Below are 14,910 nucleotides of genomic sequence, written 5' to 3'. Positions count from 1 at the left end.
ACTGTACACTGTGATACTGTGCATTAGCTGCACTTGAAGAACCGCTTGGGCTTTGTAGGACTGTGGAGAGAGTCAAAGAAAATAATATTTAAAGAATGCTTATTTAGGAATTACTGTATAAATTACAACCTTTCCTTTTCCTCCATGAAACAGGGCAAAAATGTATCAAAAAAACATAAACAACAACAACAACAAAAACAGCAGAGATTAGCCTCTTTTTATTTTGGCCCCATTTCATGCATGAAGGGAGAATACCATATTTTAGCATTTCTCAGTTAGAGAGAGGAGCTTAGATTATGTGGGCATTTCCCTTGCCGTGCCTTTCCTGGCACCTGATATAAAGTCTTTCCATTTTAGATAAGTGCTCAGACATATGTATTACCCAGCAAAGCAATCTTTTTATATTACCCACTGTTTTTAACACACACCCACACATGGGGTGGGATGTATCAAGAATCTGTTTGTGGAGGTTATCCAACATAATGTTTTCGCATCCTCTGTGTTTGTGGCTCCCCATGCTCAAGCTGAGAAGCTAAGAATCTTGACCAGAGAGCGAGACACATGCTTTTCTTAGTAGAAAATGTGCTAGGAGAAAGAAAAAACAGATATGGAGGGGAAACTGTTCTATAACATATTTGGCTGCAGAAAAGCGAATACACTGTTTTGTGTGTGATCCACCCAGTGGAAAAAGCAAATGGTTTGCATTTTTAAAGGGAATAGAAAATGCTTAGAATACAATAGCAGAGACCAGGGCAAAATACCCCCTGCTTCCATAATTGATTTTGCACACTCCATGTGATGTCCATTTCTGTATGTTTGGGACAAGGGCTGGATGATATTCAAGAACCTTCCCCAATATTATTGCTGTATGAGGGCAGTTCACAGGGAATGGGACTTGTGACATCCAAAATTTTCCTGGCATTCCAGAAAGCTGAATAAAAACCAGTGTCTGTAAAGTCTTAACAAAGGTTTACCAACATTATTTGTTGTGTGTGTTATATGCATGTATGTGAGCGTATACATGCCTATGAACAGTGTGGAGGCAGGAGGAGCGTGTCAGGTGTCCCTCTCTAATATTTGTCCAAAGCAGGGTCCTTCCTTGAACTGGATATCACAGGAATTATGTTGGTTGGCTTTGTTGTTCCTTTTTATATCTATGCTGGCAGCTAGCAAGCTCCAGGAACTTTCCAGCTCAATCTCCCACCACACTAGAGGTAAAGTGGTCATGTGTTACCTTGCTTATATGGGTGTTGGGATCTGAACTCAGGACGCACACATGTGAAACAAGTTCTCCTAACTAATAAAACACCTCTCCAGCCATAAAATGTCCTTCCAAAGGCTGCTTTTAAACAACTCCTAAGAAGCAGAACCTACCAGTTTGCAAGCACCATTCCAAAGGGCCTGTAAGAATCCCCAGGGGAGCCACAAAAGATTTTTAAAAATGTATTTGTTTTCTCTTGAAGACTGACATGGCCTTCCCATATTCAACTTCCTGGAAAATGACCAACATAAAGACATTTAAATTTGTAAGAAGCTATGTGTGGGTTTCCATCCTTTTTATTTTCTTATCACTGTTGGTAAAGTGGGATTATCTATTGCCTATATTTTTTCTGGTTGTAGTTACCTTCCTTGGGCTGCAGTTTTCCTTCCAGAACTTTCTGTAGGGCTGGATTGGTGGATATGTATTGTTTGAATCTTGTTTTGTCATGGAATATCTTGTTTTCTCTAACTATATTAATTGAAAGCTTTGCTGGGTATAGTAGTCTGGGCTGGCATCCGTGGTCTCTTAGTGTGGGTAGAATATCTATCCAGGACCTTCTGGCTTTCAGAGTTTCCATGGAAAAATCAGGTGTAATTCTGATAGGTTTGCCTTTATATGTTACTTGACCTTTTTCCTTTGCTACTCTTAATATTTTCTCTTTATTCTGTATGCTTGGGGTTTTGATAATTATGTGTCGAGGAGAAACTGGAAGCAACCTAGATGCCCCTCAACTGAAGAATGGATAGAGAAAATGTGGTACATTTACACAATGGAGTACTACTCAGCAGAAAAAAAAACAATGGAATCTTAAAATTTGCAGGAAAATGGATGGAACTAGAAGAAACCTTTCTGAGAGAGGTAACCCAATCACAAAAAGACTAACGTAGTATGTACTCACTCATATGTGGATTTTAGACATAGAACAAAGGATTACCAGCCTACAATCCACATTGCCAGAGAAGCTGGTAAACAAGGAGGACCATAAGAGAGACATACATGGTCCCCTGGAGAAGGGGAAAGGGACAAGATCTCCTGAGCAAACTGGGAGCACGGGAGGAGGGGGAGGAAGCTAGGAGAATGAGAAGGGGAGGAAAGAAGGGGTGAAAAGGACATGAGGCAGCAGAAAGGTTTAATGGGGGGAAGAATAGAAGAAAACAAGAAAGGAGATACTATAATAGAGGAAGACATTTTAGGTTTACAGAGAAATGAGGCACTAGGGAAAGGTCTGGAGATCTATAAAGACGACACCAGCTAACAATCTAAGCAACAGAGGAGAGGCTACCTTAAATGCCCTCCCCTGATTATCAGATTGATGACTGTCTTATATGCCATCCTTTAGCCTTCATCCAGCAGCTTGTGGAAGTAGAAGCAGACACCCACAGCTAATCACTAAACTGAACTGGAATCCAGTTGCAGAGAAGAACGAGTAATGAGCAAAGGGGTCCATACCAGACTGGTGAAACTCACAGAAACAGCTGAACTGAACAATGGGGAGCTCTTGGTCCCCAGACTGACAGCTGGGACACCAGCATGGGACTGATGCAGACCCCAGGAACATGGGTTTCAATGAGGAGACCTCGGAAATCTATGGTACCTCCTGTAGTAGTTGAGTACTTATTCCTAGCATAGGTGTGGACTTTGGGAGCCCAATCCACATAGAGGGATGGATACTCCCTGAGCCAAGACACTCAGGGGTGGGCCTAGGCCCTATACCAAAGGATATGATAGACTCTGATGACTCCCTATGGAAGGCCTCACCCTACCTGGGGAGCAGAATGGATATGTGATAGGTAGGTAGGTAGGTAGGGTTTTAGTTGGGCAGGAGTTGTAGGGGAGGAGGCAGGGAGTGGGAACAGGGAGTGACATATAAAACAATCTTGTTTCTAATTCAAATAAAAAAAGATAAAAAAATGTGTAAGAAGCACAGTTGAGAACAAGGAAATAAAATCCCAGATGTAAGTAGGCCACATTACACTGTGAAGGCAGAAAAGCACATAGAAGGCAAGGATAGAGACCATAGTATCTGAGGTCCAAGAAAAGACACTCCTTGGAGCAGTGGTGGGAAACTTCCTCCAGAGTCATTCTCCCACCCCAGCCATCACTAGCAGAAAAGTTTGTACTGGCTGGCTAACAAGTTCACACTGACTGACACATGGAAAGTAGAACACTGGAGAGGTTTTTCCTGAACCTGACTCTCACCTCTTCAGCAGGCTAGGGAGACCCAGAGAACCCTGTGTCTGCTTCCCCCCCAAGCAGTGAGGCTTTTCTCTCCTTGCCTGACCTCTGGCCTCTATATTTTACATATCTATTGTTCCTCCTACTTTAAATATCTATGCACTTTTACTGAGACATTTATCTTTATTACAAAAAATAAAAGAAAACACAAAAGTCAGGAAACACCTGCCTTTGTAACAATCCCCAGTTCCCCACACACTCATCACCGATGTCAAACAAGTGTAAATTAGATCAGTCAGAGATCAAACAAAGCTTTGGCTGCAGTTTTCCATTTTGTTAGAGAAAGTGACTGCAAATCAACAGAAACATACCATTTACCCACTAAATGAAACACATTCCTCATTATACAATTAACCAAAACACAATTGTATGTAATATAATTACTCAAGACTACAATTACACAAAAGTATTGATGCAGGGTAGGTGGCAATGACTTTCATGTAATCAAAAATAATGAGAGCTTCCTTGATTGTATATTAAGGTATCAAAGAGATCTCAATTGACAAATGCCCCTGTATTGATCTGCAGCACGTAAAATACTACACCAGCTGATGGATTTGGAAGCTTCTCCCTTGCTGAGAATATAGACTTGGGGTGGTAGCCATTCACTGTAATAGCTTTGATTTGGAGATTTCTAAATTAGCACATTTTAATGAAGTACACATTTTATTACCCACTTTCACATCTGGTCAAATGGGGGAAAAAGGCATGAAGATCAGGAAGTCAGTGTAGAAAAAAAAAGTCAGTGTGTTGTGTTGGTGATCCCATGTGAAATGGTATTTATTATAAGAAATGTGTGTTATGTTCCATCTAATTAGAGCAGTCATTTCCAGCATTAGCAGAGACTATTTTCTGTATGGCTGATTTCCCATGTAACCCAGGAAAGGTACCTGATGTTTTTACCATTTTTCCCCTGGACTGGGACACTCACCTCCCGAACTCCCTTAACTCTGCCCTACATTTTTCCCAACTCATGTTTCTAGCCACCAAGTCTGATGGTGTTCCTTCTTAATTCTCACACACAGCATGGAACCAAACTCTGCAAGCACAAAGGCCTTCTTTGTGATGATTCCAGGTCCACATTCCCATCTGTATGGAAGCAATGTACCTTCTCTCCATGACCAAGGCACTGAACTATAGCAACTGAACCTATGACATGTCAAATTGCAAGACAAACCATTAGTTACTTGCTACTCAGGAAATAAATGTTGCCAAGAAAATTATCATATGCTGTTAGTTATAAAATGCATCCCAGAACTAGAGATTTTAAACGCAAAACCCAAATCATTTTGAATTGATAATTCTTGTGAACCATGTTCTGTTTCCATGCAGTTCTTTGGCAATGTCTCCTCCTCCTAGCTTCTGTCTGCTCTCACCTTTGGCGAGCATGATTTTGCCTTATTCTTTAAGATATATTTCAATCACATACTCAAACTTCCTCAGTCTCATTCTTTATTCTCACAGTGGTAACAACTTACTAGTATCATATGTCCTTATTGGTACCACATGTTTCACAGGTATATTTGAGTTGATAGCAATAGCTAATTAATGTAGCCAGGGATTTCTAATACCAGCATATGTGTAAACACTTAACAAATCTTATTTACCCACTGGCTCATTGATATTCCAAGAGGGGGAAGCAGAATTAGAAGAATGAAGCAGGTGCTACAAAAAGAATATGGAGAAATCCTGATGAATTTCACTATCCATTCTCTTTGTTTTTCTGAGTTTAAATCTAGAAATTTCCAACATAACAAAAGCCAAATCCCAAGAGAGATACAACTGGAAACTGAGCATCATGTTAGATCTCTGGGTTGCAGAATAAAAAAGCCTACTGTCTGGTCTTTGGGTAGGGTTGGTAGCAGCTAGTACCAGCCGTAGCCAACTGAGGACATCCATGTTGAGCATTGCCAAACACTTAACTGTAGCTTTCCTAAAGAATTGTGCCATTGTAGGAAGGTTACCCACAGTAGTCGAAGAATGAAATGGTTAGGGAAGAAGTAATTCCTCCCTCATTTCTGCTTTACTCTTAACTTCAAAGTAATCAAATGTTGTTTATGCATAAAATTTTAATCCTTTCACAAATTTGTATTTTGATTTAATTTGCATATCCCATTTACTGCAAGTCAACACGAAGAGAGACTCAACTAATTTAAACTGTTTTTCTCTGGGCCTGAAATCCTTTCAGAAATATTTTCCATTAGGTGACTCAATTATGTCTAATGTGGCTAATGTCAGTGGATTAGAATTTTGCTTAAAGAAACTCATATTTAGAACAGTGAGAACAGGAAGGGGTGGGGGAACAGAGGAGACGAAACAATAATTACCTGTCTTTGATGCTACACAGATCAATGTGTAAATCACTAAAATTCCCCAGGGAACCTTGCTGAACTGAAATGAGGTCCTTGGGCTGGTTATCAATAAAGATGAGCCTCATGCAGCCTTGGAAAGCCTTAATGGGATTTAAGCATTGGGATTCGGTGAGATTGTCGGGGCACCCTGTGGGACAGAGAAAAAAGATGAAGAACACTGAAATGATCTGTCATTGCTTTGGAAACCTATTGATGGAAGACCTTGAGGTCTAATTATTTGGGCACTTTTTTATTCACAGCAGGACACACTTTTGTTGTATATCATAGCTCAGGACAATGGGCAGAAATTATGCAAAATGGGTATAATTCAGTCACTAAAAAGTAAAAAAAAGTGCCAAAGGGAATATCTTTGCTATAACTTTTACCTTAACTCCCACTATGTGTTTGTGTTGGTGTGGTGTGGTGTGGTTTGGTGTGTGAGTGTGTGTGTGTGTGTGTGTGTGTGTGTGTGTGTGTGTGTGTGTGCGCGCGCGCGCGCGCGCGCGCGTTTGCACACATGCACACACATACAATATTTCATGTGGGCACCAGTAAAAGCCAGAGGTTGATATCAGTTATGTCATTGCTTTACTTTCTTTTATTTTTTCTTTTTCTTTTTTTTTTTAACCACTTTCCATTTTCTTTTTTGAGATAAGGTCTCTTTGTGAACCAAGTGCTCACTCATTTATCTACACTGGCTGGTTTTGAGCTCCAGTAAGCCACCTTCACTCTTCAAGTTACTTTTTGTGACAGTGTCCCTTCACCCAATCTGGAGCTTGCTGACATGGTTAGGCAGGAATTTGAGTGAGCCTCCAGAACTTGGAGCCTATTTATCTCAGCATTAGGATTCAAGGTGTTTCCTGCAATGCCCAGGATCTTATAGGTACTGAAAATCCAAACTCAGAATCTAATGCCTACATGGCAAGCATTTTACCAACTGAGACACACACACACACACACACACACACACACACACACACACACTTTCTTTCCTACTGGAAACCTATTTGTCTTCCTTTTGAGTGACATCCATCACATATTGTTCACATATTGTTAAGTGCTTGGAAATGTTGGTTCTGTCTCGAAACACACATCTAAATTCACATTGCCATTCTGAATTACACTTTCTTTCTAAGGAAATCACGCTTTGCTAAGGATGGCAGCAGAGTAATTGTCTGGTTAATTGCGGAGCATTAACAGGCTTAGTTCACGAGAAAGGTACTCTTAGAAGCCAGACAGGATTTTTCACATGCTGTGCAAAACCAATCCAGACGTTAAGAGAACTGCTGGCTTAAGTGCACATAGTTATAGGCCGTAATAGCACATACAAAAGGTTAACACCACGCCTCTTAAGGAGTGTTCTTTAGAGATAAAAATGCTTTGCCCCTGTTTAGCATCACCTGCAGCCAGGACAACCTACTCCTCATTAAGATGGGTGAAGACCATGCAGGTAGATGAGAATGAGTGTTCTTACAAACTCCATCTCGGTGGTTTTAATAGGTTCAGAGCATATGGGAATGTGATCTTGAAAACACAGCAATAAGCCATAAATAATGGGGAATTATTTCAGCCATCTCTAATAGACAGTCACTGCGGAGTTGAAGCCCAGCAGCTGGTTAACAGCTCACGGGAACACTATAAAATGAAGAGATGCTGCAACTTCTAATTGAAGCTGTAGAGAGAATTTATGGAAGTTGACTATTATTGCTGAAGCTCATTTTTCACCTTCCTTAAGTTTACAGTCTGTGTGTGAGGGTTTCTTTAAACACTGTTCAAATCAAGGATAAATCTTCACATTCTAAGACTAGCACCCATGGAAACACACCCAGAATTTAGCAATTTTCTTGCTGGGAGAGGAGAACCATTTTGCCTCTGTGATATTTCAGATGATTATTGTAACATGATTATTCAAAGCCATTTTACCATCAAATAAATTCCTGACCATCATTCTTTCTCCATTGCTAAAATAATGCACAACTTGGAGTTCAGAGCATGGCAACATTGCCCTGCATTTGTTTCCATTCATTGGTTTTCACTAGGGGGCTGCAGTGAACACAGATTTGAATTTTCTTCATATAGGCACTGTCTCTATAGCTGTCTACAGATTATTATGACTTTATTAACCTTTGAGTGACAATGTATATGAATATGGGTGTGTAAATGGCACCACAACCTATCCAGGGATATTTCAGGACAACTACAGGACTTGGTGCTCTCTACCTTGTCTGAGGATGGGTTTTCTGTTTGCCACTGTTTACAGCAGGTTCACTGGCATGAGTTACTTGAGGATTACATACATGTGCTACAAAAGCTGTCTTTCTGGGGGCTCTGGGCATCCAACCACAGGTTCTCATGCTTATATAGTAAGCACTTTATGACTGAGCTAGCTCTCCAACCTACAGATTATTTTATTTCAACAAATAGAAGCCTTATTATCTATCATATGGAAATATTATCACCTAAAACTACAGGCTACTGCTGTGGGTTTAGTGGTGATTGTAGGTGATGGACAGTGTCAATTCCTCATGCTAAAATCCAACCTCATTAATCTTGTTCCACATTGCTCCCTTCCATGGAAGCACTACATATTAATTCTGTACCTGTGCAAAGACCCTTTTGTGTCTCAAACCTTCCATATATTTTTCTTGAGAAGAAATGGATGATTAGTAGATTTTGGAGCTAAGAGACTGCAGTGTTTGGGGTGCAGCTCTCTGTAAAGCGTATGATTAGTATGTGGGAGACTCCAGGGAACTACAGTCTATGATGAATTGCTATTATTATTTTTTATTATTATGTGTGAGCAAAAGGGTCCAGATAAGCATGTGCAGCCATGCATCTGTGGAAGCCAAAGGACAGAGGTATGGAGCCCATTCTCTTCCCCCACTATGGGTTCTAGGGACAGAATTCAAGACCTCTGGTTTGAACAAGTGTCTTTGCCCAGGGAGACAGCTTGCCTACTCTTTAGTGAATGCTAGTTTTCAAAGCTTGTCTTCAGTCACCTCATGGGAAAGAACTGTCAGCTCTAGGGCAGGGTCATTTTGTTCTCATAGGGGAAAGTGTGGTGGAGTTCTGGGGTTGGGTGTGTGGAGAGTGCATAGGGGTTGTGTGCACATATGGTGCTGTGTGTGGAGACTGTGCCTGGGGTTTGGGTGTGCATGTGGTACTGTGTGTGGAGAGTGCATGAGGGTTGTGTGTACATATGATGATATGTATGGAGACTGTGCATGAGGTTTGTGTGTGCATGTAGTACTGTGTGTGGAGAGTGGGCATGGGGCTTGGGTGCTCTCTGTGTTCTAGAAATGTGAGTCCAAGGACTGTATCTTAAGAGCTTGAGGTCAGAGAGCCATGAGGACTGTCTGCTTTAGATATGGCTTCTGTAAAACAGACCAAGGCTACAGAAATGGGCACTCTTTCTTTTAATAAAAGATACATACTCAACATGGCATGGCATGTATTTTATGATAGAAGAATAAATAAAAATTGAAAAAGTACTCAACATGTGTTTATTTATAAAAATAGTAAAACGTCACATAAGCTTTGTCTATCACAGTTTGTTTTTGTTTGTGTCAAGGGGGATGTTGTCAGGGCTCAGCAAACATTAGAAAGAGCAGCCATTCAGAAATAGCAATGGTTCTCCCTGTGGAGCCCCCTAGCTCCTAGCCACTTTTCTCTGTTCCTTGCTTGATTGTGGGTGAACTCCAAGACATGGGAGAGGGGAGACCAGGCTCACAAATAAAGTGGCAGGGGAGCAACCTAGGTGACTGAGCAGGCTGGTGGTGTCTTCCACTTGAGTTTCCCTTGTCCATGTACTTGATGACACTCAGATCCTTTTAAGGATTCAGCGAAGCTTTGCCTTTCCAGTGTGACCAAGGAGCTTTATGTGGTCACAAGAATCTCCTTTGATGAGTTATGTATGCCAGCTCATGTAGCCCCCCAGTTCCTTCTATCCTCAGCACTGCCCTAGATAGCTTATGGTAGCTACAGTTGTCTAAAGCTTGGGTTTCTCACTGTTTGGTGCATGCAGATGTGTGCTTGCAGGGCTACAGGGAGCGTTATCTAATTGACAAAGTACATGGTAAAATAATTCCCCTGTCCTTTTATTTGAAGTCTCAAAGGCTGGGGAATTTACCTCCAAAGTAGTAACTATTTCCAGAATAAATTTGCAGCCGGGAGGTGTCTGGAGTCGGGGAAGCAGCATCATTATCCAGTGTGAGAGTGACACGGTTTCTCCTGGCATTGATGCTGACGGAATGCCACAGGCCATCATTCAAGTCACTGCCTGCAAGAGAAACAGGAAGGGCTGTTTCATGAGGGTCATCTCTCTCCTCTGCCTTACAGCTTAGTCTCTTTTCCCAAGCCTTTTTGGAAAGTTCTAGCTTAGAAACAAAGGAGACAAACACAAATATATGGAGCTTCTGTGCAAAATAAAGGCATGCTGTCTATTAATTAGGATGCTAATGAATGACTACAGAGGAAAACCCTGGAAAAAACAAAACAAACAAACAAACAACAAACAAAAACCTCTTATAACCCTTCAAAACAATACCAGCAAGCATATCCCCAAATACAACTGTTTTTTTGTTTTTGTTTTAGCCAGTGGTTCCAAGAATCAAAACCAGGAACTAGCATATCCAATGTAAGCACTCTACCACTAGGCTACAAAGGCTGATGTAAATTATTTACATACAATGCCTGATTCTTCAGACATGTGTGCTTCTACTTTCATGTCAGATTACAAAAGCAGACAAAGCCAGACCCATTGCAAGGCAGAAAGAGTTTCCTACTGCAACTGGGACTAGATTAATTCAATACCAACTGTAGAAATTTTAATATATTTATTTGACTGTGTGTGTGGGGGAGGGGAGGTGTATATGTGCACATGTGAAGGTCAAAAAACAATTTGTATCAATTGGATCTCTCCTTCCACTACTTGGATAGTAGGAATCAAAGTCAAGTGCTCAGGCTTGGTGGAGGGCACCTTTACTGGCTGAACTGTCTTTCTGGACTCCAACAATTTTTTCCTAAGTGTCTCATAAAACATTGCTGAGTCAGCTGCCTTCCCTGATCTCTGACTCATCCTCTGCAAATATGATCACACCAGTTTGGTATCAGTGCTAAAGGGGTCAAACATGATCAGAGGACAAATCCCTGAGCATTTAGAGGGCAAAGAAGGTTGCTAATTAAAACAACCTGTCTTGATCCTTACCCCAGATTGCTTTCGGCTATATCGAAACCCTGACCTACCTTACTGAGGAAGCTGCATTAGGAATTAACCATGAAGGGCCAGTTATTGTCTCTTAAAATGTCCCATCTATGTAGACTACTGCTTGACTATAGCCCACTGAACATTGAAGAAAACAGTGGTATTGACTTCTCAGGTCACAATACCACAGAACTGATACTTGTTGTTCATTCAGACAATCTTCATTGTGCCTGGCTAGGCACTGAGATGCTTTCCTTCTAATTGCCTCAGTTTCCTCACCTGCAAAAGGGGAGGACTGGCTGTACTAAAAGATGGCTCTAGGGATTGCAACTCCTACTATAGCTGGATGCTCCAGTATCTGAGCACTCGTATGAACTTACACTGATGGACAAAACTATGTGCTCAGAACACCCTTGGGGTTGGGAAAGTACAGATATTAACATCCTATGCCTTTGTATTCTGTAATGAACCACAGTTAAAAGGCATGGGCAATTGTAGAAAGGGTTAAAACACTATCCTTTGACTTTAGGCCAATGAAGAAGACAATGATATTAACAACCTAGTCAATGGACACTTAGACTGAGCATAGCATAGCATGGCTGTTTGCACTCTTGAATTCACAGGAGCTATGATTACCAGCATAAGACCTACACAAGGTCTGGCCCACTAATCCCTGAGTGTGAGGAGCTTGTGCCAATTCAACCCACCATGATTTCTACCCAGTTAATGATTGCTGAATAAGAGGGCATTTCCATCAGCAGTGCAGCCACTATTAAGATACCCCAGAACCTGTAACTCACCACCATTTTCCTATAAGTAATGCAAATGAAATGCACTGATTATTAAAACAAAATCATAAAAGTATAAAGGGGACAGATTTGTAGGGGGAGGAAACAATATGAGTGGTGGGCCAGGAGAGAGAGAGTATAGTGGGGTGACTATGACCAAAATATATTGTACATGTGTGTGAAAATGTTATAATGAAACCAATTACATATGTATAATATATGCTAATCAAAATCAAAGAAAAAATCAACCCAACAACAAACAGTTGTAAACTAACAGCTCTAGGTAAGACAGTGATAAGAGTTAAGGAAGAAAGAAACCTTATACAAAGTCTAGGAATTTTTTGCAGAGTAGGTAGGAGGCAGAGTTCAGTTCAGGGAGCAAAAATTCTAGAAGACACAATTTGCCCAGACAACACAGAAATAGATAATGAAAAATAGAAAAAGATAAATGAAAGAGAGATGGACAGTCAAAGCAGGTGTGAAGAGAACCAAGTTCCCCAAGGCCTTGCTTGGGTCCCAGGCTAAGAAGAGGTTCCAGCAAGAGCTTTCAAAACAGGCTTCTGTAGAATATTTTACACAAATTAACTTCCACAGAATCTCTGTGCAGGGAATTCAGGCATTTGCACTAAAATAAACAAATAATCAACAAAACCCCCATGATTTGCATGGGGTTGAGGAGATAGTTCAGTGGGCAGAATCCCTACAGTTCATGCCTGAAAACCACCAGAACCCAACAAAAGCTAAAAGCAGTGGAAGAAGCATTGATAATCCCAGTCTGCCTGTGATGGATGGGGGATGGAGACAGGAGAGTCTGTAAAAGTTTGCTAGCCAGCTAACCTTGCTAACACATTGAGTCTCAAACTCTTTCTCAAGACAAGGTAGAAAGGTAAAGACCAAGAGCCAAAGGTTGTCCTCTGACTCTTCATGTACACTCTGGTGCCCCAACACCCCTGACAGGTGCCCCACTAGCTCACACAGGAACACATGGATTTACCTTTTCCTGGCCCTCTTCCTCCCCACCCTTACCACACAGAGGAAAGAGGGATGATATTATTAAATAACAAATCCCTGCTGCAGAATACAGGGGCCAATGAGGGGTCTTCAACTTAGGAACACCCAAGCTAGAGAGGCATTTTCTCCAGAGGGTGATATGAGCCTAGAAACAGTGCTTCCCACTCCTTTGCACTAGTGAAGATCTATCCAAGGGCAGAAAGACAGGATCATAGGCAAAGTATCAGCAGAAAAAGATGAACCAGGAGCTGAACCTCTAACTGTTTCTAGAGGAACACTAGATAGAACTTGGCAGAGGCCCCTAGAGCCTTCCCTGGAAACCTTTTGGGAAGAAGGCCTAAAGAGACCTACTTGACTCTGAGTCATCAGGGCAGAGTGAGCAGCTTTGAATCTCTGTTTAGAGAACTGCCCAGGGCAGTCTCCATATGAAGCCTGGAGCCCAGCTGTGCTCTCACCAGGGCAGCTGTGCCCCATCTGCTCACAGGAGCTCAGATGGCAGGGACCCACCATGCTGCCAGCCAGCTCTCTCAACATCTGCTTCCCATGGAGGGGAGACCCAGAGGCTTCTCCAACTGGTGGCCAAACCTTCTCTCACAGGTGGCTGTCACAGACAAGCTAGGATTTGGGTCTTGGCCATGGGGATTGTGCTAATGAGGTAAAGCTTGTGTCAGGTGATTCCTTGGGATGAACATTTGGTATTTTGCAAGAGCATTAGAGGTGCAAGCCAACTGTAGGTCTGTTTTGCTTCCATTTGCATAATAATTTAAATATATCTCCATAACACATGAAGTTCGTTTGGAAGGCAAACTATGGACTGGGCTGGAAGAGGGAGCATGATTCACCCCACAGGGTCTAGTTAGTACCCAGGAACCAAGCATTTGGCTAGGCATAGGCTACAGTGGAAAAGGCTAGCCACAAATGCCATAGAAGTTCACTCTAAGCACAGGTCCATCATTTAGCCTCATTACAGATATATAGCATCTGGGAGATGGTTAAGGTATAGTTGTAGGAGCCAGAGCTTTCCTTTCCATGCTCATAGGTGAATTTTGGTGAATTTGATCCTTTCCAATTTCATTATTTATATCTTTCTGTGTTTGACTGTTGGGTGTGTGTGTGTGTGTGTGTGTGTGTGTGTGTGTGTGTGTGTGTGTATGTGAAGGTCAGATTTTGAGTTCAGGGATCTTCCTAAACACTTTCCACCTGTTTTTTTTGTTTTGTTTTGTTTTGTTTTTTACACAATTTTTTTCATTTAACCTGTGTTGTGGTGTGATATTCTAATCCTTGCACTCCAGGGATCCTCCTCTCTCTATTTCTCTGAGCTGACATTACAGTCAGCTAGTATTGCACCCAACTCTTTGTGAGGATGCTGGCAACCTAAACTCAAAATCCCCTGCTTTTGCAGAAAACACCACCAAACCCAATCTCCAGACCTTGACTTTCCTTGTTTTTAGGGTGTTTTTAGATGATAGGGTGTTTTTAGGGTTATTGGGTGTGTTTGTATGATGTCTGCATAGGGATGACACATGTCCCACAGTGCAAATGTGTCAATGCCAGAGACAACTTCATAGAGTCAGTTCTTCCCTTTTCTGTGGATTTGGGGTTTGAATTCAGGTCATGGGATTGATGCAGAAAGTGCTCTGATTCCCTTTGTGATTCCTATGCAGTCACCTGGTCCCACATTCTGAGCCATGGGAAACCCCAGCTCTTTAGAGAATTAGAACAGCCATTTTAATAGAACAGGGATCACCAGGGGAAGTTTTGGAAGCACAGATTCATAGCTTCATGGGACATTAATTAAGCCAGAATTCTATGTCATCAGAAATGTTGAAAAGCTCAAGGATCCCCAGTGACTGGACTATGCAGCCACATAGAGGACTTATTAATTGTATAAGTCAGAAAAAGGAAGAAGGTAGGAAAAGAAAAAAGAAACCAACTAGTACTGGGGAAACATGGACTAGATTCCAAGGGAGTGAGGTGGCATTCCCTCCTCTAAGGTGCCTTTCTTTTTATCCAGTTGTTATTTTCTACTTCATTCTGTACATTGACTAAAAACAGCATCTC

The 14,910-nt window shown here is 41.6% G+C and overlaps 1 protein-coding gene across 3 annotated transcripts in view; it reads right to left on the bottom strand.

Annotated features, from left to right (window-relative positions):
* Positions 1-14,910, bottom strand: part of Cntnap5 (contactin associated protein family member 5) — an 897,862-nt gene that overhangs the window by 391,167 nt on the left and 491,785 nt on the right. For all 3 annotated transcript variants that reach the window (XM_035445443.1, XM_035445444.1, XM_035445445.1), the window contains exons 9-10: positions 9,977-10,126; positions 5,824-5,995 (exon numbers count right to left, since the gene is read on the bottom strand). In XM_035445443.1, the coding sequence (XP_035301334.1) occupies positions 5,824-5,995; positions 9,977-10,126 (322 nt within the window). The remainder of the gene's footprint in view (positions 1-5,823; positions 5,996-9,976; positions 10,127-14,910) is intronic.

This window comes from Cricetulus griseus, chromosome 5, assembly GCF_003668045.3.
Source record: "Cricetulus griseus strain 17A/GY chromosome 5, alternate assembly CriGri-PICRH-1.0, whole genome shotgun sequence".
Classification (NCBI taxonomy): Eukaryota; Metazoa; Chordata; class Mammalia; order Rodentia; family Cricetidae; genus Cricetulus; species Cricetulus griseus.
This window is presented reverse-complemented; position numbering and strand designations above follow the sequence as displayed.